The sequence below is a fragment of the Rhineura floridana genome, chromosome 2 (assembly GCF_030035675.1).
Source record: "Rhineura floridana isolate rRhiFlo1 chromosome 2, rRhiFlo1.hap2, whole genome shotgun sequence".
NCBI lineage: Eukaryota > Metazoa > Chordata > Lepidosauria > Squamata > Rhineuridae > Rhineura > Rhineura floridana.
Genome location: NC_084481.1, coordinates 2,299,654 through 2,326,929, shown reverse-complemented (window position 1 = coordinate 2,326,929; position 27,276 = coordinate 2,299,654). Strand labels below are relative to the sequence as shown.

The 27,276-nt window shown below is 42.8% G+C and overlaps 1 protein-coding gene across 9 annotated transcripts in view; it reads left to right on the top strand.

Moving 5' to 3' along the window:
* Positions 1 to 27,276, top strand: part of PCNT (pericentrin) — a 200,069-nt gene that overhangs the window by 170,754 nt on the left and 2,039 nt on the right. For 8 of the 9 annotated variants that reach the window (XM_061607607.1, XM_061607602.1, XM_061607606.1 and 5 more), the window contains 4 exons: positions 5,591 to 5,755; positions 18,818 to 19,056; positions 19,580 to 19,668; positions 22,168 to 22,309. In XM_061607607.1, the coding sequence (XP_061463591.1) occupies positions 5,591 to 5,755; positions 18,818 to 19,056; positions 19,580 to 19,668; positions 22,168 to 22,309 (635 nt within the window). Of the gene's footprint in view, positions 1 to 5,590; positions 5,756 to 18,817; positions 19,057 to 19,579; positions 19,669 to 22,167; positions 22,333 to 27,276 lie in introns of all 9 variants that reach the window. The other variant, XM_061607600.1, reaches the window with a different exon arrangement.

Here is a 27,276-nt window from a genome sequence, read left to right as displayed (position 1 = left end):
AAATTTGTCTAAGAAATTTGGACTGCACCACTTCCAAATTGCTTGAAGTATTAATTCCCCTCTATTCAGCACTGGTTAGGCCTCATGTTGAATACTGTGTCCAGTTCTGGTCTCCACACTTCAAGAAGGATGCAGACAAACTGGAACAGGTTCAGAGGAGGGCAACAAGGACGATCAGGGGACTGGAAACCAAGCCCTATGAGGAGAGAGTGAAAGAACTGGGCATGTTTAGCCTGGAGAAGAGAAGACTGAGGGGAGATATGATAGCACTCTTCAAGTACATGAAAGGTTGCCACACAGAGGAGGGCCAGGATCTCTTCTCGATCGTCCCAGAGTGCAGGACATGGAATAATGTGCTCAAGTTGCAGGAAGCCAGATTTCGACTGGACATCAGGAAAAACGTCCTAACTGTTAGAGCCATACGACAATGGAATCAATTACCTAGAGAGGTAGTGGGCTCTCCAAAACTGGAGGCATTCAAGAGGCAGCTGGACAGCCATCTGTCAGGAATGCTTTGATTTGGATTCCTGCATTGCACGGGGTTGGACTTGATGGCCTTATGGGCCCTTTCCAACTCTACTATTCTATGATTCACCCTCAGTAAATTTGGAGGATTCATAGGCATGCCTCACCAGACCCTCATGGGGTACCCAAGAGCAGGGCTCATCAGCTACCTCCTAATGAGATTTCAGAGGCACCCAATACGGTTTTAATTGTGTTAGATGAAGAAGAGTAGAGTCGGGACTCTTGAGTTGGAAGAGGTCTCCCAATCAAGTGTTTCAGGATCAGCATTACTTACCATTGCACTGTAAGACCATGGAGGTTCTGAACTTGAACACTACAGAGGAGGCTCCTTAACAGGATTCCTCTTCCTGTAGGATGGCGGCCATGTGTTCATACCCCAAGCCTAAGTCTCAAGTGCTCAATCTACCATCTTTGCTTGCAAATGTCATTAAAGTGGAGTTTGAAACACCCTTGCAGTATAAAACATCTGTACCCATTGCAAATAAAAATTACCTTCTGCATCAATCATTTATGGACCAGTTGAAGCTCCCACACATTGATGCCCCAGTGCAAGGTTTAGTAAACCTCTCCCTAAATCCTAAAGATTTGGATTCACAGCTCAAATATATGATGGAATGAAAGCTGGACTTAGGCCTCTGGCGGGTCCACAGTACCAGTGCTCTGTCGATGAGGGCTGCAGCCTCAGCTTCAGTGTTTGCATGAGCTTGTATGCTGTGGTTGGAAGAGCTGGTCAGTGATCCTCAGTAGGATCCTGCCTGGGTTCAAAAATGTCTACTGAAAATTTTGCAGGCAGTTGCCTTTATGGCAGACGCTTCAATGGATATTGTCCAGTTTTCAGCTAGAGCTTTGGCTGTTGGTGTATTTGCCCGAAGAACTATGTGGCTTCATCACTGGGACAAGGACCCCACAGCATGTGCTAACCTAGCTTCAGAGCTGTACACAGGAGGCAAGTTATTTAGGGATGCAGCCTTGGAGAAGGTTTCAGTGGAGTCCAGGGATAAAAAGAAGGCCATGCCTTCCTCAAAAAAGAGGGGGGACAAGGGCAATTTTCAAAAAGCTTATCACTCATACTTAGCCAATCAATCCTACTAGTCCTTTTGTTCCTTTCGACAGTCAGGCGGGGCAGAGATGTGTGGACCTTTCGCCCTTGGGGCAGGCAGTGTTTCACTTTCTGTGGCCAACAGCAGCAATTTTTGGGGAAGCCTTGCTCCGGTCTGCAGACACAAGGAAACAAACATCAATTCTTACTACGCCCTTCCTCCCGTGGGTGGTTGTTTGCAGAATTATTTTGGAGAAATGGAGCAACATCACTTTAGAGCAATGGGCGCTACAGATGCTAAGACAGAGTTTCTGCCTAGCACTCATGGCATTGCAACCTCACAGGTTCATCCCATTCTCCTTTCCCAACAAATCCAGTCAAGAGAGCCAGAGTTCAGGAGGGTATTCTCCATCTCCTGGACATTATGGTGGCTGAGCTAGTGCCACCAGGGAAGCACTGCTTGGGTATCAAACCTTCTTTACAGTAGCCAAGAAGGATGGCTGCTTCTGAGTTGTATTGGATTTAAAATATTTCAACTGGTTCATAAACTACTGCAGGTTCAGGATGGAGACGCTAATGTCCATCAAGGAGGTTGTCAAATAGGGAGATCTCTCATCGATAGACCTCAAGGAGATTTACCTTCATGTTCTGGTATTCTAAGCCCACCATTGTTCAGATTTGCCGTGAATGGTCAGCACTACTATTACAGGCCAATGCCCTTTGATCTGGCGTTGGCCCCAGAGTGTTCACCAAGATTGTGGTCACACTGGTACCATACCTCAGACTACAAAGGATACACATGTAGACTTATCTACACAGTCTTCTATAATTCACTCACCATCTCTGGAGAAGGCATGGGAGGATCTTTATTCTACTCTGGCAAGCATCAAGGACCACGGTTTTCTTATCAACCAGGGGGTCATCTTCATCCTTCATGCTGTATTCGTCACCTGGGAGCCATAATAGATACAGACATGGGAATAGTGGCTCTATCTCCCAAATGAGTCTCAAAGATCACCTAGATGGTACAGTCTATCATAACATCTCTTTTGGTGGACTTCATGAAACTGGCACAGATCCTGGGACTCATTATCTTGGCAATTCAGGTAACTCTGTGGACAGGACATCATTTCTGACCCCTACAGTGAATCTTGTTGCTATTCCAGAGACAGATAGCTGCCAAGCTACATCTTCAAGTATCAATGTAATCTCAGGTTTGTGAATCTCCACTGGTGGGTGCAGGCTGCAAATCTGCAAACAAGGATTCCATTCAGAGATCTTTGAGAACTGTAGTCACAACAGATGCCAGTCTGTCAGGCTAGGAGGCCTTGTGCAACAGCAGAATGACTCAAGGCAACTGGTCAGAGTCACTCCTGCCTATCAACCTGCTGGTACTATGTGCAGTTCTGGCTGTTCAACATTTTGCCATATTAGGGCATTTGGGCTCGGTGCTGGTGAGAACCGACAATTTCACAGCCAAAGCCCACTTGAATTGATGTGGGGAAATGAGATCTCAACCCCTGCAAGATGAGGTGGCCCTTCTGATGAGTTGGGCAGAGTGTCATCTGGATTCCCTGATGGCAGAACACTTGAATGGAGAAGACAACTGTCAGGCAGAGTAGTTGAGTCAAGAATATGTTCAACACAGGGAGTGGCAGGTTCATCGTGAAGTATTTCCAGAGTCTTTGGGAAAGTTCATGTGGATCTCTTTGCGTCATCCCTGAATCATCAGGTTTGCAGGTTTTTCTTCCATTATGTGGATCCAGAGGCAGAGGTGATGGACGCTCTGGCATCTTGGTGGCCTCATGCATTTCTACCGACCCCTCTTCTGTTCAGGGTGCTGCATTAAGTTTGGGAGGAGAGAGCAACAGTAATCCTCATAGCTCCATATTGGCCCGGCAGGTCTTGGTTTTCAGAGATAATCAGTCTGGCAGTGTCCCCTCCATGGCCTTTGCCATGCAGAGCAGACCTGTTGTCTCAGGGTCACCTGTTCCATCCAGGCCTAGCATGGCTGAATCTTCATGCATGGAAATTGATTGGAAATGACTCGTGAAAGCAAGCTTTCTGGTTTCTGTGATAAACACCATGCTGCCTTCCAGAAGGCCTTCTACTTTAAGGTTATACCAGAGTATTTGGAAGTTTTTTTCAACATGGTGCCTAGAACAACACTGCATGCTGAAGAAAGGAAATTTTATGTTTTCTTCAAGATGGATTGGCAATGGATCTACTTCCTAACGCTCTTCGTCTCCAGGCTTCAGCTCTCTTGTCCGTCTTGTCAAAATCTCAGGATAAGCCATTGGGTTCACATCCTTTTTTGAAGGGTTTTCTGCGTGGAGCAACCATATCTTCACCACGTACCCAGCACCATTTTCTGTCCTGGGATTGTCACAAAGTACTGACGGCGCTTCAGAAACCACCATTTGAACTGCTCAAGTCCATTTCTCTATGTCTACTATCCTTCTAGACCCTGTTTCTGGTGGCAGTTCCTTCAGCCAGACAGGTCTCGGAGATTAATGCCCTAAGCAACACTGCATTTTCCAAAAGGACAGGGTCATTTTACGCACTAATCCTCTTTCCCATCGTAAATGTCTTTCTACCTTCCACTGTCAGCAAGAACTTGTGCTGCCTTCCTTCTGTCCCTCTTCTTTCCACCCAGCTGAAAAGGGCACAGGGCTCTAAAAGTGTACATTTCCAGAACTAAGCCTTTTCATAAGACAGACTCCTTGTTTGTTTCTTTTCACCCTTCATTGGGTAAAAAAGTTTCAACCTCCACTTTATCCAGATGGATTAAGGCTTGCATTTCCTTAGTTTACACCAGTCAGAATTTACGGCCGCTAGCTAAGATCATGGCATATTCTACCATGTCAGCAGCCACCTCAGCAGCCTTTTTGCTTAATGCACCTCTTCATAAAGTATGTAGAGTGACCACTTGGGCTACTCCAAACACATTTATCAAGCACTACAAGGTTGATAAGTATGCCTCGGCTGAGGCAGTCTTTGGGAGATGGGTTCTGCAGTTTGTTCTCCCAAAGTTATGGGCAGCCCTTCATTATGTTATGTTACGTTACGTTGCGTTGCGTTGCGTTACGTTACGTTTTATTTCTAGGCCGCCTTTCGGCCAAATAGGCCCCCAAGGCGGCTTACACACAAATAAAAATACAAATACAAATTAATTCCCACCCTATATGGGTCAGCTTGGGTATATCTCACCTAAGATCAGCTTACATGCACAGGAGAAGAGACCCTTGATCTTATCATAAAACTGTCTTCTACGTGCATGTAAAGATGCTAGGTTCTCTCCCAACATGAGTGGAGCTGCCTTCTGTTGTTCTATTCACTGGGCTGATGTGTGAAATTTCCTTTACTATATAGAATCATAGAATAGTAGAGTTGGAAGGGGCCTATAAGGCCATCAAGTCCAACCCCCTGTGCAATGCAGGAATCCAAATCAAAGCATTCCCGACAGATGGCTGTCCAGCTGCCTCTTGAATGCCTCCAGTTTTGGAGAGCCCACTACCTCTCTAGGTAATTGATTCCATTGTCGTATGGCTCTAACAGGACGTTTTTCCTGATGTCCAGTCGAAAGCTGGCATCCTGCACTCTGGGACAATCAAGAAGAGATCCTGGCCCTCCTCTGTGTGGCAACCTTTCATGTACTTGAAGAGTGCTATCATATCTCCCCTCAGTCTTCTCTTCTCCAGGCTAAACATGCCCAGTTCTTTCGGTCTCTCCTCAAATATGTGGTATGTTCTTTGCCTGTTTCTGTCTTGTGGCATATAGAGAGTGCTGTTGGTTGGTTTGTATGCACTGTCACAGTTTCATGTTTGTTCCATGTTTTTGGTGTGGCTTGTCATTTGAAAACTGATTTCCCCAAGGCTAAGGGGAAGCTAAAAGCCAGAAACCTTCTAGCAGGTTACATTGCCCCTGTGGGATATCATCATATTTCAATGTTGCTGAATTTCAGTGCCTGTATTGTATTGCATTTTGAGAGTTTTTAATAAATCATTCTTTAAATTTCACATTTAGATCATACCTACATGCCTTATTAACTCCATGCAAGAATCAGAAGAGATGGCTCATCAGGAGGAGAAACCTATTTTGCATAGTGGTTTGAAAGCAACAGAGTATGAAGCAACAAAAAACAATTTTGTGGCAGAAAACAAGTCAACTATGTCACCTTCCAGTCTAAAGGTAAAATTTCTCAGAATATCATTTCTACATTTCAGTTGTTGTCACCCATGTTAACAATAACCTGGAGCATAATTTGACTGAAAAGAGGAAGAGTGAGCAGAGTCCTGAGAGCAGGGGGAAAGGAAATTTTGTTTGTGCCCAAAATCTTTAATTCTTAAAACATTTCTATATTTACTGAAAGTATTAGCCTCCACTCAAAGTGCTATGGTGTCTTCCAACATTTAAAACCATATAAAATATGAGCAAGATTATTATTGTTATTATTAATAGTTAGATGTATTAGTTACTTATTACCCAAAGCGACTTACAGCATTGTTGTGATCACAGTCACAATAACAGTAATAAAAGTATTTCAATTCAGTGGGCAGTGTTCTACTGACACATACCATCAGCGCAAGAATCTCCACTTGCACAACAGGTCTTTCCTCCCCTCTCCTCCCAGAAATTCTAGTGCTGATGGAATGATTTCCTTAGCACTACATTGGATTCCACCCAATATATCATAGCTAGCCATACCAGTACAAGACAAAAAATTACTGCCTGTTGGGCTGCTTCATTCAGGTTGCACTAACTGAAAAATATCCAAAGCAATAGGACCTGACAGTGTCCTGGTTACATTCATCTCTGATTCTGCCAAAACAGTGGTGCCCAAGTAAGAATTGAAAAAGTGATTTTATCTGCAAAATGGAATGCAAGCTGGTCACAGTGGTCCTCCAGGGACCTTAACAGTTGGCTGGCAAGACCGTTATATAAAAAGTTTTTCACCACTGATTAATATATTTATTAGGCGCTTTTCTTCAAAAATGAATTCAAAGCGAAAAATTAAAGATAAAAAACAACCTAAAATATTCACAAAATGCATAAAAACTAAAATCCAGGTTATTCCCACCTGACTAAAAATATGCAGAGAATTAAGCTCCAAAGGTCTGAGTGAATAAAAATGTTTTTACCTGTCACCTAAAAACAGAGTGTGATGACATCAGGCATACCTCCCTGGAGAGAGCAAATGGGGAGTCACCACTGAGAAAGCATGTTCTTGTGTCAGCACCCTCTGCACCTCGCTCAGTGGGGGCACACATTGCAGGGCATGTCCTTGAGGCATTGGCGTCCTGAGCCGCATACGGCTTTGTAGGTCAAAACCAGGACTTTGAATTTGGCCTGGAAACTAATTAGTAATCAGTGCAGCCATGCCAGAATTGATGTTATGTTTTCCGACTTTCTTGCCCCAGTCAGTAGTCTGACCGCAGAATTCTACACCAGCTGTGGTTTCCAAATCATCTTCAAAGGCACCCCCACATACAATGCATTGCGATACTCTAACCTAGAGGCTACCAGAGCATAGGCAACAGAAGTTAGGTTACCCCCGTCTAGGTAGGGACATAGCTGGATTACCAGCGAAAACTGATGAAAAGCACTTCACGCCACCGTAGCCACCTCGGCATCAAGTGAAAGTTGTGGATCCAGAAGTACCCCCAAGCTACAAACCTGCTTCTTCAGAGGGAGTGTAACCCCATCCAGAGAAGGCCAAACCCCACCCATCCAGTCCAGGGAACCACCCACTAACAGCACCTCAGTCTTATCTGAATTAAGCTTTAGTTTGTTGGCTCTCATCTAGTCCATTACTGAAGCCAGACATCAATCTTGAATATCCAGTGCCACACCTACAGATATAAAGGAGAAATGTAGCTGTCTATCATCAGCATACTGCTGACAGTACACTCCAAAACTCCAGATGACCCCACTCAGCAGTTTCATGTAGATGTTAAACAGCATGGAATATAGAATTGAACCCTGTGGGAATCCACAGTTGAAGGCTCCACAGAGCCGAGCACCACTCTGTGAAGATGGCCAGCGAAGTAGGATCAGCACCATGGTAAGGAGTGCCACCCACACCCAACATGGACAGCCATTCCAGAAGAATTCTATGGTTGATGGCATTGAAAGCTGCTGAGAGATCAAGGACAATTAATAGGGACACTCTCTATCTTCTGACAAAGGTCATAATACAGTGTGACTAAGGCAGTTTCTGTACCAAAACCAGGTCTAAATCTTGATTGAAATGGATCTAGAAAATAGGTTTCATCCAAAAGAGCCTGGATCTGGCCTACATTGCGCGTGAGAACCTTGCCCAAGAAGAGAACTTTAGTTACTGGCCAAAAATTATTTAGATTTTCCAGCTCTGGGGAGGGTTTCTTAAGGAGTGGTCTTACCACCATCTCTTTTAGGCAGGTGACCACCCCCTTTTGCAAGAAGGCATTAATCACTTCTCTGGCCCAGCTGGCCATCCCTTCCTTGCTAGTTTTTATCAGTCTAAGTGGTTAAGAGCACAAGTGGTTGTCCAAACTGAACCAAGCACCTTCTCCATGTCCTCAAACCTTACTAACTGAAACTCATCCAACACAACAGGACTAGACAGTGCTCTGGACACCTCTTGAGATTCATCTGCTATCCAAGTATTCCACAGATCAGCCAGGGCTTCAACAACAAGAGCACCAATCATACTAGCCGGAAAATCCCACAGAGCCATCTGGAAACTGATTAGATCTATCAGACTCTGAGGGTGGGCGATCCTAGTAGCCCTTGCCTCTGAAAGTCTAAATCTCAACAGGGGGTCATCTGACCATGACAAGGGACTGATGTTTCAGTTTCACTTGTTGGCATTCTCTAGGTGTAGTGGTATCAGAGTAGTATGCTTTCTTCACCAACACCAGCGCCACAGAGTAAACCCTATAATGGTTTCTTACCTATGTTTGGTTGTACTCATCATGAGTTTTCCATCACTTGCTTTCCAGACATTTATCCCGTTATTTCATTGCCTGTAGCTCCCTGAGCTACCATGATGCTGACAGGTCGAGGGTGTCTGATAGCCATTGTCCCCTGTTCCAGTCTCTGACTAGGGCCCAACAGTTCAGACTGCAGGAAAATCCCTCAGGGATCTCGGGAAAACTTCAGAATCAATTGGCTTTTGATAGTGGATCATAAAAAATTATCCTTTACCCTTGCAGCCCTTATAAGTGGTCACAAAATAATGACAGATTTGACTCATCTTTGTGAGTCAGAGGTTTCTGTGCACACGCACACACACCCCTCCATCTCCATCTCCATCCATAGCTGCCATGGGAGGTCATAAATTCCTGCTTTTAGGCAAGAGAGCCTCAGTATGGATGTTGAAGTCTCCCAAGATCAAACGCTTTGGGATCCCAAGCACCACTTTGTCAGTTCAGGGAGGGCGTCTGTTAGGCAGTAGGGTATCCTGGATTCCCAACACACAGTACAGACATTCAAAACCTTTGACTGCTGGATGAATATTATTGTGGTCATTCATTGTTGAGCTTCCGTGTCCCGTACCAACAGGTTACTCGCAGCCAGTTGCTCGGACAACACAGAAATGTGCGTATGAACAGAACTTCTGGATAGTAAACCAGTAAGAAAGTACTCCGACACTCTTCAGCTTTGTGCAAGCAAAACAAACTTTATCAGAGTGCAGCAAGAAACCAGTCACCAACATAAACTTCTCTCCTACTTTCATCCCCCCACACAGCCTGGCTCTCTGAGCTTGTAATATATAGCCAAGCCCTTTGATCTGTTGCAGCTGTGTGTCCTTCACATTTACAGAGTAACATTTTAACCCATTCCCAACATGAGGAATGACTCAGCGTATTGACCCAACAGCCCCCACCTCATTCCACGATGTTGGGTGCTACTGTTGCTCCGCTGTTACATGTTACATTTATGTTACATTTCATTTACATTTTCCTTTACAACAGGTTTTTATACAACTATACAAACATTGTACATACATTTTGTCAGTCATATCAGTCCCAGCAATTTTGTAAGGTGTATGTGCTCATCCGCACACAGTGGCTTTGTGAGAACATCTGCAACCATTCTGGTGGTCTCACAGTGGTGTAGCTCAATTAGACCATGTTGCACACATTCTCTCACGTGATGGAATCGGACACTGACGTGTTTGGTCCTTTTAGTGTTGTTTTCCGATTTGGCCATGTGTATACAAGCTTGGTTGTCTTCCTGCATAATGTAGGGTGTGCTTATGGCTAGGTCAATGTCCTGCAATATTTGTTGATACCATAGCAGCTCATTACATGCAATAGAGAGGCTTATATATTCGGCCTCAGTACTGGAGACGGCCACAACAGACTGTTTCCTACTAGTCCACTCAATCAGGGATCCCTGTATCATTATGGCTATCCCTGTTTTAGACTTTCTAGTAGTGGGGTCAGATGCGTGGTCTGCATCCGCATAACATTCTACACCGTTCTCCTGACTGGCTGATATTAACAGTTTTATATCACAGGTGCCCTTGAGATATCTTATCACCCTTTTGAGGCCCATCCAATCATAATCCGTGGGGTTTGACACTCTCCTGCCAAGGATTCCTATTGCATTGCTGATATCCAGCCGGGATATGTTAGCAATATACAACAGTTTGCCCACCATACTTGTGAACACACTAGGATTCGACATCTCCTGGCTATGTTGTTTTCTTTGAAAATCCACCACCATGGGGGTATTCACCGGTTTGCATTTGACCATGTCTACCTCCCTGAGTACTTGCTGTATTTTTGCGGTCTGATGCAGCATAAAGCTGCCATCTGCCTGCCTAAGTATCTCAGTTCCAAGGTATTGCTGTATGGGCCCTAGGCACTTTATATTTATCTGTTTTTGCAACTGTGTGCTGAATGCGTTCTCCTCACATGCAGTACCACACACGTATAAAATATCATCTACAAAAACTAGGCAGAACATCTTTCCTTCATTTGTGTCACGAATATATAGGCAGGGATCAGCTACACTACGCTTGAATGTCATGTCTGTCAAAATATCATGTAACCTTTTGTTCCAGCAACGGGCACTCTGTTTGAGTCCATAGATAGCCTTTTTCAATCGGCAGACTAGTGCTGGGTTCTCTACATGACCAGGGGGTTGTTCCATGTATATGGTTTCCTGGAGGTCCCCATACAGGAACGCTGTGTCAACATCGTAATGATGAACTTGCATATTCCTAGTGGCGGCCACTTTCAGCATAAGTCTTATTGTTTCGTGCTTCACCACAGGAGCGAACACGGCATCATAGTCAGAGCCATAATGTTGATGGAAACCCTTTGCCACTAAACGTGCTCTGTAGCGTTGTGGCTTTCCTGCACTGTCTCTTTTGATTTTAAAGACCCACTTACACCCTATAGCCTGTCTGTCACAAGGTAGAGGTTCCAGCATCCATGTACCATTTTTGGACATTGCGAGCAGTTCCTCTTTCATGGCAATATGCCACAGCTGCGCTTCTTTGGCGGGTAACCCTTTTACATCCTCATAAGAGGTGGGTTCTACATTGCTGGATATGACATTGTTTATCTTAAATCTCTCTGGCGGCTTTCCAAGGTTTAGTCTTTCTGACCTTCTCAGGATGGGTGCAGGTTCTACTATGGGTTCGGAGCTTTCTGTCTGTGCTATGTTTTGTTCTCCCTCACTCACACACTCACTTTCTTCTCTTTCCTCTGCCTCCTGTTTTACATCTGTTACTGAGGTTTCCTCCTTTTCCCCTCCCCTCTCTTCCCGGGGATTAGGTTTTATGTTCCTTTCCTGTAACTCTTCGTGATTGCTATCTATTATTAGTTCTGTGTGTTGTGTATTGTTGTCCAAGTTTTGCTCCTGGGTTTGTACACTCCTACACACGTGTAGACGTTTCTCCTTAATCACCCACACTCTATGATATGCCCCCTCAAAACCGAGATAGTAGCCTTTTAGTGCTCTTGGACCCTGTTTCCCTTTCCTTTGAGGTTTCGGAATATGAGCCCAACATACTGCACCAAATTTATTTACATGGTTTAGATAAGGTTTAGTTCCAAACAGCATTTCATAAGGCTTACAGTCTACAGCACTTGTATATACTCTGTTCAACAGATAGTTAGCATATACTGTACATTTACCCCAAAATTCTCTAGCTAGTGGGGAGTCAGCTAACATTGCTCTCACTGAGTCCTGTAAAAATTTGTTGTACCTCTCTGCCACCCCGTTTTGATGGGGTGAAAAGGGGGCTGTTAGTTCATGTTTTATTCCTTTATTGAAGAGGTAATTCTGCAGATTTGAGGATAGGAATTCTCCTCTATCAGACCGGAATCCTGAGATCCGGGTTTTGGATCTAGCCTCTACCCATTTCACAAAGTGTTTCAACTTCCCAGCCGCTTCTGCTTTGTTTTTCAGCAAGTAAACAAACGAGAACCTCGTGTAGTCGTCAACTAATACATAATAGACCTGGCATGGCCTTTTGATTGCTTAAAGGGACCAGCCAGATCCATGTGTACAAGCTGAAACGGTCTCTGTGTGCTTTTCAGCTTTTCTTTATGAATAGGAGCTGCTGTTGACTTCCATTCATTACAAATATCACAGCTCTCATACTTCGTACAGTTTTTAAACATCAGATCTGCACTGTGTTTCTGCGTTTTTAGAAGCATTGCATAACTTACATGACCCAACCTTTTGTGGTACATGTGAATACATTTGTCATGAGGTGGCTTATTTCCTACTGCATTTACGTGTGTTGGGGCTTTTCCATTTACAATAAACAATGCCTCTTTAAACTCTCCTTTCACACATATATTATTGCCTTTACGTATTGTGCATTCCCCTTTTTCAAAGTGTACAACATAATTCATGTCATTTAACTTGGCAACAGACATTATGTTCCTATCCATGCTAGGAACATAAAGAACATTAGTTACTAGAGTTTGTAGACAGGTTGAATACACCACTCCTACCCCTTTACTGCTTGACAGCTTCCATCTGCTAAGTAGACCTTTTGTTGCGTTGTTGGGGTCATGGATTTAAACTGTTTTTCATCATTGGCCAAAAAATGACTAGCTCCCTAGTCAATCACCCAGGAATTTCTGTCCATTTCTTTGTCTTTTTCCTTTGTTCCTACGACATGCACTGTGAAAGAGTCTTTCTTGCTTTGTTGTGTTTTTCCCGTCATCTCAGCTGGGCATTGTCTGCGTAGATGATTCCGGGAACCGCATTTGTAGCAACGTCTCACTCCATATGCCTTGGATTCTTGCTCACTCCGCTCCGGGTTTTCCTTGTGGCTCTGTCTGCTTTTCTCCTGTCGGCGTTCAGCTTCTTGAAGTAACTTGCTTGTAATATAATTAATGCTGAGCTCTGCGTCTGGCAAAGTTTCCACTGTGCTTATTACACTGTCCCAGGAATCATTTAAAGTGGATAGCATTATGTAAGCCATTCTTGTGTATGCTGTACGTCCATTTCTTGCATTTCAGCAAACAAACTTTGTAAGTTCTGTAAATGCCTCTGCATGGACTCTCCTTCCTGGTACCGTGTGTTATACAGCCGTTTAGCAAGCAGGACTTTGCAACCTGCAGTTTTCCTCACGTGTGCATGCTGTAAAGCTGCCCACACACCCTTTGCGGTTTGTATTCCCCTCACATGAATTAATTGTTCATTTTCCAGAGCTAGGATTATTAGAGCTTTCGCTTTCTCCTCCGCTCTTTTCCACTCTGGTGGTGGGGGTGCAGGGGGGTCATCTTCTGCAACTGTGTGCCACACGCCCTCCTTCACCAGAAGCATCTCAGTCTTTACCTTCCAGTAGGCGTAGTTGGTGCTTCCCAGCCGCTCCAAGGGAATGGACGCGCTTCCAAACACTGCCATCCTTTTCACCCTTGGCTTTTCCTCGGCTGTTGTAGGTTCTGCTGCTGGTTCACTGCGCCAAACGTTCTGTTATGGCTGGGCCCATAACCCTCTGTTGAGCTTCCGTGTCCCGTACCAACAGGTTACTCGCTGCCAGTTGCTCGGACAACACAGAAATGTGCATATGAACAGAACTTCTGGATAGTAAACCAGTAAGAAAGCACTCCGACACTCTTCAGCTTTGTGCAAGCAAAACAAACTTTATCAGAGTGCAGCAAGAAACCAGTCACCAACATAAACTTCTCTCCTACTTTCATCCCCCCACACAGCCTGGCTCTCTGAGCTTGTAATATATAGCCAAGCCCTTTGATCTGTTGCAGCTGTGTGTCCTTCACATTTACAGAGTAACATTTTAACCTATTCCCAACATGAGGAATGACTCAGCGTATTGACCCAACATTCATTCTCTTGCTCAAGTTATACTTGGTAATCTTCCAATCAGGCTTTGAACTTATAAAGTGAACCAACCTTTAGAAAGGACAAAGAACCACCAATCACACCAAAGTTTTATATTTCCTCAGCTAATAGGAACTGCACGTTTTGAGTACCCTGTTTATGAACTTTATCAACTTGTGTTTTAAAAATTATTTTGCTACTACTAATAATACCTCTGCATTTTCTTAAAATGTCCAGTTTTCATTATTCTGATAACCTGTACCATCTACCAACCCCTCTCTCTTTTTTTTGTCACAGGCAGTCACTCAGTTAAGGAAATTTAGTTGATTAATCATTAGAGTTTTCATCAATCAATAAATTAATTAAATTTGCATATGTATAAAATAAAACATTCTGATTAAAAATAACATCTTTTTTTGAGTAAGCACACAGTATTACAGGCCTCTCCATATACAATGTGACTCTACAGCATATTTGTATTCTGCTTTTTATTTCTGGAATTTGTATTCCACTTTTCAATTTAAACAATTTCCCAGACTGACAAGTATAATAAAGATACAACAACGAAAATCAAGTAATAATGCAAAAAAACCACCTAAAACAGTAATGGCAAACCAGATAAAATAGATGCTGCTGGAGGCGGGGAAAATGTCGTAACTCCCAGGAAGCTCCTCACTGCTTTTCCCCTGGGTAGTCAGTTTGTTTTTCCTGCCTTGTTGGAGTAGACCTATCTTTGCTAACCCTCTTCTGGCTTTTCACAGGTTTTCTTTACTATTTTTGTCTTGATCTGTGCATGAGTGCGTGTATGTGCTTCAATTGTTAGTTGCAGTCTCCTTAAATTGAATTTTGAATGAATTTTCACTGAATGAATTGGATTTTTAAAATTGCATTAATTAACAAGTTAACTAAATGAATTAGAGTTGTACTGCTCAGTTGATTAATCACCTAGCTGCTTAGCTGAGAAATTAATTTCTCTAATTAATTAAATAAAAGAATTGAAGTTGATCTTGATCACAACGCTGCCTTTTAAACTGTAGTGATACATTCCTCCCACACTATTGTCCCTCTACAAAACTGCACATTTAATAAAGAAAATCCCAGAGGCACTAAAGAAAACCTCACCCAACTTCTCTACGGAGGCACGGGCAGTAGCACCAGACATAGGAGCACTTGTAAACTTCTCTTGCCCAAACAACAAGCTGTCAAAGACAAGCAGTAAGGGCGCAAAAAGTGGTGGCTGCAAATGCAATGCTGAGAGACACAGACACAGGTTTTAAACTCCAGCACCTGAATGGCCCCACAGTAACGGTGTGTCTACCCTTCAGGTTCTTGTTTGGATTACCAGAGATGAGATGCAGACGTGAGGTTTGCTTACAAAGAGTTAAAATTTATTAAGTTCACTTACATAGCATACAGCCAAGTATCCCCAATAAAAGTGGATCAGCCACACAGCTCTGCAGTAGCTGGTGTCAGACTGAACACTCATACTGGGCACAAGAGACACTTTTATAGCATAAAAATTGGCATACAAACTGATATGATTACATAAATGAGTGATGACTTTAAGGCATCAAAACATTACATCATGGCACCTGCTACATATAATTGGCTATTCTGACCATTAACAGGACACCTTCAAAAGCAGACTAATTGCTAGAAAGCTATATTATCTTAAGATAGATAGCTAAAATATTCTGTCATCCTTGCTTGGCAAACTATGCGCCTGCCTTATCTTTATCTCTATCTTTGCTAACAAGCAACTGATAACACACCTATACTATCTCACAATTGACCGTCCCTTGACCCATCCACCTGCTTAGGAATATGACATATTCCTAAGCAAAGTTACATCATACAGCATAACAACAACTGATAGGCACAACCTCTAATTGCCTAACGGGGCATTAACTGCTCCCAAACCTAACACGGTACCTTCCCAGCATCACTCTTGGCAGGGCATCACACCGAATGCTCATTAGGAACTCTAGATTAGACTCCAGGTGGCTCTGAGCTAATTCTCTAACATGCTTAAGAATGCTGGGGCCTTTAAGGGGATACAAACCTTTAGGCTAACAACAAATTTACTGGCTATATTGGCTTAAAGCTATACTTTATATATTTTGCTGACACAAGGTATACACGGTGGTGACTGCAGGCACAGACAGTACATTGTGCTAAATGGTACCATGACAGTGGAGCTGTCGATGGGCAGAGTGGCATCACAAAAGTAATCTTTTATAGATTGTATTGTAGTGACCCACAGACCAGCCAGGTATAAAAGGGAAAGCACACAGTCATAGGGGATGAACAAGCAGGAGGAACTATTGGGGGATGAAGTAGGACCTGGGTTGTATCTGAATACCCAAAGGGTGGAGGTAGCAGAAAATTATTCAGCAGATTTCAGATACTTCATGGCAACTATGTCCCATTTAACTGCAACCTCAGTCTCTATAGGGAATGAAGTGTTGTTGATGGAACATGCTGTCTCCTCTGGCCAACTGATGGAACAACTATAGGCTGATCGATTAATTTCAGTTTCAGTGCCTTGCAATATACATTCAAGTTCCTCTGCTGCCTGTTATGGCCAAACTGATTAACCAAAACAAGGAATTTACTCAAATGCTGATATATTAAAGAGGTTTTAATGACAGAAATAGCCACTGAATGGTTAACCTCTAGAGACAAATGGTACCCACTGAATTAAATAACCCTCAACAAGTAACAGGCAGGCAGATATCAATTGACACAGTAGAGGCTCCTCATATGTTCTCATATCCACATGCCGCCCCCCCAGGAGACAAGCAAGAAAAACCCCTGTAGCATCACATTCAATTAGATGCTCCTCAGACATTCATCAGTTGGATGGTAGCAACTCCTCAAACCAGAATAGGCAGAGTGGTTCAATGGCCCAGCTGTAGAAGAGCAAGCTTCATCAAGGCTCTTCCAGGATTCATACCACATGCCTCTGCTGTGTAAGGCAATGGCAGCTCTTGATCTAAAAGAACCCTCACCTGAGCTGGTGTCTTCAACCTCAAGGGGCACAAAAGTCTTTCTGGACCCAAAGCCAAATTACAAAATAGTCAGAGTACCAGACATGTTAAAGAAAATCATGAAGTCAGAGTGGAACCAGCCAATGCAATCAAAGAGGTCCCTACCTTTTGCTAATACGTATTACCACTTAGATCCAGAATTAATGGCGCAACTGAAGCCCCCAGCCATTGATGTGCCCATAGCATCACTAATCTCCAAAACCTTCCTGTCAAAAGATGGAGATGCTCAACTATGGCAAAGAGCCATCTGTAGCCATCTCAGCTACTTCAACGTCTAGGAGTAATGATAGATACCAACAGAGGGACAATAGCTCTCTCAAAAGAAAGGTCAAGAAAGCGGTCAGTCCACTCTTCCCGAGGACAGCAGAGTATGACCTCTTAGTGGTCAAGGTCCTCTGAATGCTACTGTCAACCATATAGGTAAACCTGTGGGCCAGACTGCTCTCAAAATCTTTTCAGTGGGCACTGCTTCCTTACCAGCCTCACATCACAAATAACACAAACTGATCTGCCTCTCTAGACAACTTCAAGCCTTCTTCAGATGGTGGACAAATAACACCAGTCTTCACAAGGGAATTCCTCTGAAAGAGCCCCACGAGAGACAGTGGCCTGGGGCACACATTGCAAGGAATAAGTAGTATGGACTCAGGCCAAAGCAAGGCACAGCACAAATTGGCTGGAATTAAGAGCTGCATGACTAGCCCTACTACACTTTGTGCCTACACTTGGACTCCAGGATGTCATGTTGAGAACAGATAACTTCACAATGAAGGCTCACATCAACAAGCAAGGGGGCAGAAAATTGCTGGACTTACAGGCAGAGATGACCTTACTGTTAAAATTAACAGAGAGACACTTGGGTTACTTGTAGCAGAATACATCAGAGGCATGAACAACATACAAGCTGGCTGGCTCAGCTGTCAAAGTCTGATACCTGAAGAACAGCAACTGAAAATGGAAGTATTCAAGGGGCTACAGCACTGGTTTGGAAAGATGGAGGTGGCCCTTTTCACTTCAGACCAGAACCACCAACTTCGCAGGTTCTTCACCAGATTTCTACCCCTTGTAGCAGAGGGAATGGATGCCTTGAACACTCAGTGGCCTCCTGTATGCATTTTCTCCCTTGAGTGAAAAAAAATGCCTGGAGGAAACCACAGTAGTTTTGGTGGCTTCCTATTTGCTGAAGAGACCCTGGATCTCCAAGCTAGTTCAGCTAGTGAAGAGTCCTCCAACGGCTATTGCTGTTCTGCCCAGAGTTTGACAGTTCTTCAGTTCTTCAAAGGGTTGTTGTGTGGCATACCTTGCATGAGTCTTTCCATCTGGGCTCCTGCTGCGAGGAAGGGCGGGATATAAATCAAATCATAAATAAATAACTTTACCTTTCTATGCTTGGCCAGAAGGCAAACTGATTACCCAGGAAAGGAGCAATGATGAGCTTTAAGACATTTTTCCTGCTTCAAGCAGACGAACATAACCCATTTGGTGCCCATCTAGAAACACCTTTCAGATAACAGCATCAGTCACTTCCCACCTCCTTCAGTCACTCCAGATGAAGCAGGTCTGCTTGTTACTGTGACATGGGTGAGAGGATACTCCTCATTTAGAATCATCTTTGCAATTTTCAAATACTATCTAGTCCTTACTTTTGATGCCTATGTGACATCTGTGGCACAATGTGCTTTTACTAGTTTAGGATAATATGCCAACTGCAGCTCTTACTAGGCAGAAATAGCCTGGCCACCAAATGGGTCTTCCATTTTTTTTCTAGTGCAATAATGTTGTTTTTTAACCACTAACAGGCTATAGACAAATGTATAGTAGGAAAATATATTTGAAATAAGTTGTTTTTGTAATTAGTTTCTTAATTCTCTGTAAGCAAAATACAGTTTTTTTGTTTGTTCAGATGCAAAAGTTATATAGGAAGTATTTGAGAGCTGAAAGCTTTAGGAAAGCTCTGGTTTATCAGAAAAAATACCTTCTGCTGCTTCTGGGTGGATTCCAAGAATGTGAACAAGCAACACTGTCCCTCATAGCACGAATGGGCATCTATCCTTCCCCACCTGATTTGAATGTTTCTGAATCACGGAGTCGTTCTTTTACAAAGTTTAGATCTGCAGTCAGAATGGTCATTGCAATATTAAGGTAAGCAACTCTTACTGCTTTTTTTCAAGTGCTTATTTCCTGCTTCTGCTTTTCACAACATATTACTTATCTTTTTTTAAGGGGGAATAAAAACTCCTCTAAATCCCATTGAAGTAGTAGAATTTAAATGCTCAATCAATGGGCAAACTATATATATTTATTATCCCACTCTTTCCCAAAGAAAGTGAGGATATGTCAGGGGTCGCTAACCCAGTGCCTGTAGGAGTGAAGGCCTTTATTGGCGTCCCTGAAGCGACCAGCACTTGGCCAGAGAAAAAGAGAAAGATGCATGTGTGTCTTTCATTTGTATGTGTGCAGTGAATTCAGGCATGGGTGTGCTGTGGGTGCGAGAGAGAACGAGTGTGTTGTGGCCACCTTGTATAGTTTTTCCTGGAATTTTCAAGATAAGAGCGGTGGGCAGCATTTGTAGAGACCTATGAGATCCTGTATTCACTGTAGCAATGTAATTAATCTATACTATTGAAACTATTTTGCTCACCAATTTATGTCTTTGTGCTCCAAGGCTGAAGTTTCTGGTGAAAAAATGGCATAAAGTTGGTAGGAAAGAGATGCCATTGGAAACCGTTCCTCGTAGTGCTGGACACAACTCATGTGAGAACTTTTTTGTTACTGTTTTTATTTAACTTTTTGATTTTACAGAGAAACAACCAGATAAATTAGGAAACCAAGAACCCCCTCCTGTGCCCACCCTCCTCCCCTTATGCCTGAGTCGAAACTAGAGGAATCAACCATGTGACAACTTCTGAAGAATTCTGTGAATTGATTACAATTTATTAGTAGCTTTTTCTCTGTGTGCAAGTAAACAAACTGAACTAGCAGTGTAATGGTATTATAGTTGTATTCCTAGTGTGTCTGTTAACTTCCAAATATTCTTATTATGCCACAAAGAATTCAAAGTGTATAGTTGCTTCCGTCTTCTGTAACACATAGCCCCTGATAGTGCAGAAAGCAGGATATAGAAAGCAATAGCGGGTGCTCAGGACTTGGGTTAGCCACTTTTCAATTATGGACATTTTCTTGTGGAGTTGTTACATCTGACATATGGTGTTCTTTGCTTGGCCAGTGATGATGTCAAATGTTGAACATTTTAGGTGGGGAAGGGACTTTAGGTGTACGTTACCTGTAATTAGTGAGTTCTTTCCATTTCATATTCCATTTCTTCCTTCTTGCCTGTGGATGAAATAATTTGAGATGAATGGAACAATTTAGCTACTATTGTAGTTTTGTTTCAATTCTAGTAACTTGAAAACAAGGTCTGTAGTTGACTGCTACAGACAAAATCCTTATGTGTACATTTGTGTACAGTTTGCATTCAGTTTTCATTATTAAGTGGACATAAATGCTTATTAAAATCTTAAAACATTATTTCGTTTGCTTTCCCACATTTAAAACATGTGCACAAATTACCATATAAGTAAAATAAATTTACAACCCAAATTATTTTTAACAACTTCACTTCTTATGTTTAGAACTGCTCCTTCACAAAATAATAAACACTATTTGATTCATTATTAAGAAAGTGAGATGTAAATGCCAGCTCTGTGGATTTCAAAGAATAATCAGTTCAATGCTCTTGTAACAGCTGATAGGTAATAGGCTTTAAACAGTTAACTGTGTCCTGTTGCAGAATTGATGCATGACTTATATATTAATTTTTTTTGCTGTGATCTATATCTTATATTTATAATATACAGTGCCTTACAAAAGTAATCAGACCCCTGACCAGTGCTCTCATATTACTGAATTACAAATGGTACATTGTAATTTCGTTCTGTCTGATATTTTATTTTGAAACACTTAAACTCAAAATCAATTATTGTAAGGTGACATTGGGTTTGTGTTGGGAAATGTTTGTAAGAAACATAAAAAGCTGAAACATGTTGCTTGTGTAAGTATTCAACCCCCACACATTAATATCTGGTAGAGCCACCTTTTGCTTCAATAACTCTTTTGCGGTAGGTATGTACCAGCTTTGCATACAGTGTCAGAGGGATTTTGGCTCATTCTTCTTGGCAGATTCACTCCAGGTCATTCAGGTTGGTTGGACGTCGCTCGGGGACTGCAATTCTTAAAGAGCACCACAGATTCTCAGTGGGATTGAGATCAGGACTTTGACTGGGCCACTACAGGACATTCACTTTTTTGTTCTTGAGCCACTCCAGTGTTGCTTTGGCCTTGTGCTTGGGATCGTTGTTCTGCTGACAAGTGAATTTCCTCCCACACTTCAGTTTTTTAATGGACTGAAGCAAGTTCTCTTGCAGTATTTCCCTGTATTTTGCTCCATCCATTCTTCCTTCAATTTTAACAAGATGCCCAGTCCCTGCTGATGAGAAGCATCCCCGCAGCATGATGCTGCCACTACCACACTCCACATTAGGGATGGTGTGTCTTGAGGCATGGGCAGTGTTAGCTCTATCTTGATCTCATCTGACCACAAAACCTTTTCCCACATCGCAGCTGGGACACTCTCATGCTTTCTAGCAAACTCCAGACGTGCTTTCAGATGGTACTTTTTGAGTAACGGCTTATTACATTATGTCTCATTTCTGTAGAATGCTCTTTGGTCTTCATTTTCCTTCAGATCCACAGCCTGGCCAATGATCCTTCAATGGTGGGGGTTTTATCCTGACAGTGTGACAGCAACTTTAATGGTTCACAAGTGGAGGCCAATGGTAAGTTAATTGTGTCCTCGATAGGGCAATTTCTTTCATTTGTATAAACTGGGAGCTTCCACAGCACAGGGGTTGAATACTTATGCAAGCAACATGTTTGTTTTTTATGTTTCTTACAAGCATTTCCCAACATAAACCCAATGTCACCTTACAATAACTGATTTTGAGTTTCAATGTTTCAAAATAAAATATCACACAGAATGAAATTACAATGTACCATTTGTAATTCAGTAATATGAGAGCATTGGTCAGGGGTCTGATTACTTTTGCAAGGCACTGTATTTTTTCCTCCCTGCATTATAGAACTGTCTTATCTTGGCTTTTTTGATGGGGGTATCTTTTTTGTACATGTAGTATGCCCTGGGATTCTCAGGTAGGTTTCAGAGCTAAATGAATCACTATATATTGTTCAATCCAGATACCGGAGCTGGAAGAGAGGTATTAAAGCAGCAGGAGCCCTTCCCAGGTGATACTACTCAAGAAGCTGGATATTGCAACAAAAGCAACCTCATGGGATGTTGGAATTGCTCACCTCTACCATCACATCAGTTGCATAATAAGTTAGTCTAGAATTTACTTAAAAGTAAATATGTGCCTTCCATACACTTTTTTTCTAACTAATATGCCATTCTGAATGCTTTTATAAATAAAACCTGAATTTACTGTTTGAGTGATTTATGACAGGAGTTGAGAACTTAAGACCCTCCAGCTGTTGTTGGACTCTAACTTCCAGTATGGCTGATGGTTAGGAATGATGGTGGTTGTAGTCCAAAAATATCTAGAGGACCACAGGTTCCCCACCCAAAGCTGTGAACATAACCCTGCTCAACTCCCTTTTAATGAGTGTTATACCTACAAAAATTGAAATGCTTCTCTGTGTTTGTCTGCACCATCTGTTCTTGTGCAATACATATCTGAATGTGCACTCCCAACGGCTTGTAACATCTGCCCTTCATCCTGCATCATCTTCCAATTATTGCTACCATTCATGACTCTTTAAAATTTAGTCTATTGGTTAACCAAAGAAGTTTTAAGTAAGTGTAGTTTCAAATACTTTTTAGTATGGAAATCAGTATCTCATTAAGCAGGTACCAAGCTTCATATAAAAACTAGTGTAGGATCAGTGGCTAAAAGTCTGAGCTATAATTTTGAAACTTGCGTCTAGCGAGAACTTGGTGCTGGGCCTTAGGGAAACCACTTTCAGTCTCAGTGCACCATGTGTACTCTGGTGATGATAATACTTGCCTACCTGAGAGGGTTGGTATAACGATTAGGGAAAAAATGATGGTTTTTATCCAGTGGTGTTCTTCCATAAATTAGGACTCCTGTTTCTCAGAAGAGTCTTTGGTCTCTTGAATGCTTCCACTACTGGAAGAAGAGGTGATTTACCAACATCTAGAAAGGATTTCCCAACATGGGATGACACCTCCCTCTGGCCAGGACTCTGGCAAACACCATGTCCTTCTTCTGCAACCTCTCTGGGGTCCAGTTCTTTGTCAGTATTTTGAGGCTGGGGAGTTGAGGCAAGTTTGTGGTTTTCATTTGCCCTCTGTTTTGTCCACCTTGTCTTTTCTAGTTTCCTCTGTCTCCCCCACCCATTGCTGTCCAGCTGTGAAGCCACTAGAACAGCAGTATCAGAATGTTACTTTGTCTCTAAAACCCTGAGAGGCAAGGGGGGAGCTTCCAAGGACAATAGAAGAAAATCCTGTTGGCTCCTGGGTGACTTCAGCAGATTGGGGGGGGGAGCAATTCAGCTGGCGTCTGCTGTGTCAGTACGTTCCCTTTGGGGAATGTGCTGGCGAAGCTGACACTTGCATTCAGCAGGATTGAGCCCTTTGCTCATCAGCTGGGGTCTGCTTCGCCAGCATGTTCCTTGTGGGGAACAAGCTGGCAAAGCAGAACTCTCTCCCCTGAGGATGATTGACAGGTAGATGACCCCCACCCACCTATCAAAGTTGGCAGGCAGGGGGAGATAAAAATCTGCAACACTGGGCCAGAAAGGTTCCCCATCCCTGGTGTAGGGATTCCATCCACTTGTTACTGCAGAAGGTTTGGTACCAACCATTTGTCTGTTTGATGTTCAGACACTTCCGTGCATGACTCCATAGCATCTGGGCTTAGAGCTGATGTGGGATCATTTCCAGAGTTTTTTGAACATTCCACACACAATAATCCCTACATTCGTTGTCCTTTAAACTCACTGTCTTTGTACCCAGCTGCAGCCTCAATACCTAGACCCCTTGGTACAGACAGGCTCTAGCCTCAGTCCCTGAAAAGTTTCTTGGTACCGACAGTCTTGATGCCCTAGTGTTGTGGTATTGATAATTGTGGTACCTGGCTCCAGCCTCAGGACTTGCATTTCTTGGTATGGACAGTTTCACAACCCAGCTGAAGCCTCACTATCTTGTGTTTTCTTTACTTTGACAGCCCTGGAACCTAGCTGAAGCCTTGGTGCCTAGCATTCTCTTGAACTGACACTCTTGACACCTAGCTTAAGCCTAGGTATCTGCTTCCTAAGTTCCTAGGTACTTGGTTGCAGTCTGTGTCCGTAGCATTTTCCCCATAGTGACAGTCTTTTTTCAAGTATTGTACAGACTCCATATCTAACTGTTTTCCTTGATAGTGATGGCTTTAGTGCTCAGCCCATATCTTAATACCTGCTGCTCTTTGTACTAGAATGTTGGTACTCAGCATTTTCTTTGTGTAGTCAATCTCAGTGCCTGGCTAAAGCATCAGTGCCTAGAATAGTGCTCTTTGTATTGACAATCTTTATGTGCTTCACTGAAAATTTTAGGGTGGTTTACAACAACCATCATGGTACTTAGGGCAGGTTTAGTACCCACCCCAGCCCTTGCTGCAGACCCCATATGCAGTCGGGATGCAGTCGGGATACAGGTACTTTTTATTATCCTGGTACACATTGTCTTTCTTTATGGATAATCTTGGTACTTAGCCTGACTCCTGGTGTCAGTCACATGTTTCGTGGACTTAGTCTTCCTTCAGATGACTTATAGTCTTGGTACCTAGTTTTAGTTTCAATTCTAGTGCATACAAGAATACAAAGAGCACTATTCTAGGCACTGATGCTTTAGCCAGGCACTGAGATTGACTACACAAAGAAAATGCTGAGTACCAACATTCTAGTACAAAGAGCAGCAGGTATTAAGATATGGGCTGAGCACTAAAGCCATCACTATCAAGGAAAACAGTTAGATATGGAGTCTGTACAATACTTGAAAAAAGACTGTCCATTCAGACAATCTCGGTGTCTGACCTAAATTATCGTACCAGCACATTATGGAAACTTTAACATTGCGGACATTTTCTAGTCTTTATGCCTAGCCCACATATAGGTATCTGCAGAGTACTACATGGAGGAGGAGGATTATTCCTGTTGCTGTTATTTCATTTATATACTTCATAAAAATCACAGAGCAGTTTCCACAGTAAAACAAAATACAACAATAATGAAACAATTTAAGCAAATACTATTAAAATCAAATAATACAAATCATGTGCTGTGAGTCAAATACTTTGGCAACAGTTCCATTACAGTACCAGATACAACCACACTGATTCTGTCCTGTAAGACTGACCCACAACTAAAGAATTTACACCAGCCAATTATCAGACTACAGTATCCACACAGTGAAGTGAAAAAACAGATCAACAAGGTCAGACCTAGGAATAATCTACTGCAGGACAGAACCCAGAAGAAAAAGTGTTAGGCACTGGGGAACATTTTGCGACAAGCCGGGCCTGTACAAAAGGGACGGGCTCCACTTGAACCAGAATGGAACCAGACTGCTGGCACTTAAAATTAAAAAGGTGGCAGAGCAGCTTTTAAACTGACTGAGGGGGGAAACCTGACAGGAGCTGAGGAAGGTTTAGAAGCTCAACTGGAGCGCATACCGCAGATCAGAAAAGGTACCGCCAGGGCCAAGAAGATGCCAGCATGGTTAATGAGCAAAGTCAAGGAAGCTCTTAGAGGCAAAAAGTCTTCCTTCAGAAAATGGAAGTCTTGTCCGAATGAAGAAAATAAAAAGGAACACAAACTCTGGCAAAAGAAATGCAAGAAGACAATAAGGGATGCTAAAAACGAATTTGAGGAGCACATTGCTAAGAACATAAAAACCAACAACAAAACATTCTATAAATACATTCAAAGCAGGAGACCATCTAGGGAGGCGATTGGACCCTTGGATGATAAGGGAGTCAAAGATGTACTAAAGAATGATAAGGAGACCCCTGAAGGCCACTGTGACAGGTAGGCGGTGTCAAAATCAGTGGCTCACTAAACTCTGAGAACCAGCTCTTGTAGGTAAACAGCAGTATCTTGTAGGCAAACAGCACTTGCCAACTTACCAGAGTATAAAACCAACTCTGCAAGGTAGTATGCTGCCACCAATCCTTATGTCCTCCAGTTTGGGCCAGGAGACTCCCAAACCTTAAACCAAATGTTCCTGGGATTCCAAGTGAAGCAAGAACTAAGGACCAGACTCTCTGCTTCCTGGAGTCTTAAGCAAGCAGGTTACTCAGTAGCAATTAACTGAAATGGATTTAGTAAACCAAGGCTTAAACCTAAAAGAACACACACCAGTAAATATGAGCAGCTTTATTAAAAATAATTAAGAATGACATCATAAAAGAGTATCAAAGCACCAATAAGAAATATAGGTAAGAAAACACCATTAAGAATACATTTAAGAATTATAGGAAAAAACGGAAACAAATAAGCTAACTGATCCTAGCTCCAATACAAACAATACAGACCATTGACCCCTCCAGGTACAAAGGAACTCAGCACACAAGGAACAGTCAGGAACACACTTTACAGTTCCTTTGCAGCCACATGTTTATCTACCCCACATCTGACATCAGGTGTGGGGCAGGTGAGTGTGATTTTGGGGGGAAATGGCCTTGTGGGCCAAACTAAAACCCTACTGGGCCTAGTTTGGTCCATGGGCTGAAGGTTTCCCACCGCTGTACTAAATGAACAGGTATTAACTATGTGTCACTTCAGAAATACCTATAGGTATTACTCTCAGCTGAGAGCCTTATTTTATGTACTCATTTGTGCTGTTTACATGAATGTTCCAGTTCCTTTCTTACCTTTAGGCAAAGAAGTCGTTTTAGCCTCTTGCCCTGGGAGTAACCATTATTTGTGTTTTATGTTCAGCTGTACACTCAGGCCCTTCTTATGGTTTATGTTTGAGTATAGTTGTTGTTAGTTATTACCTGCCATTCACCCAAAGGTCCCAGGGCGGGTTACAACAATGTAAAAATGCATAATTAAAACAACCTAAACAACATCACAGAAAATAGGATGGGTCCTAAAAATATACATCTCGGGCGTTGAAGGCCAGGCTAAAGAGGTGCGTCTTCAGCAATCGCTGAAAGTTGTAGAATGAAGTTTCCTGACGCACCTCGGTGGGGAGGGAGTTCCATAGCTTTGGGGGCCGCCACAGAGAATGCCCTCTCCCTCAAGCTTCTGAGGGTTGTTTGTGGAACTACCAAAAGGGCCCCC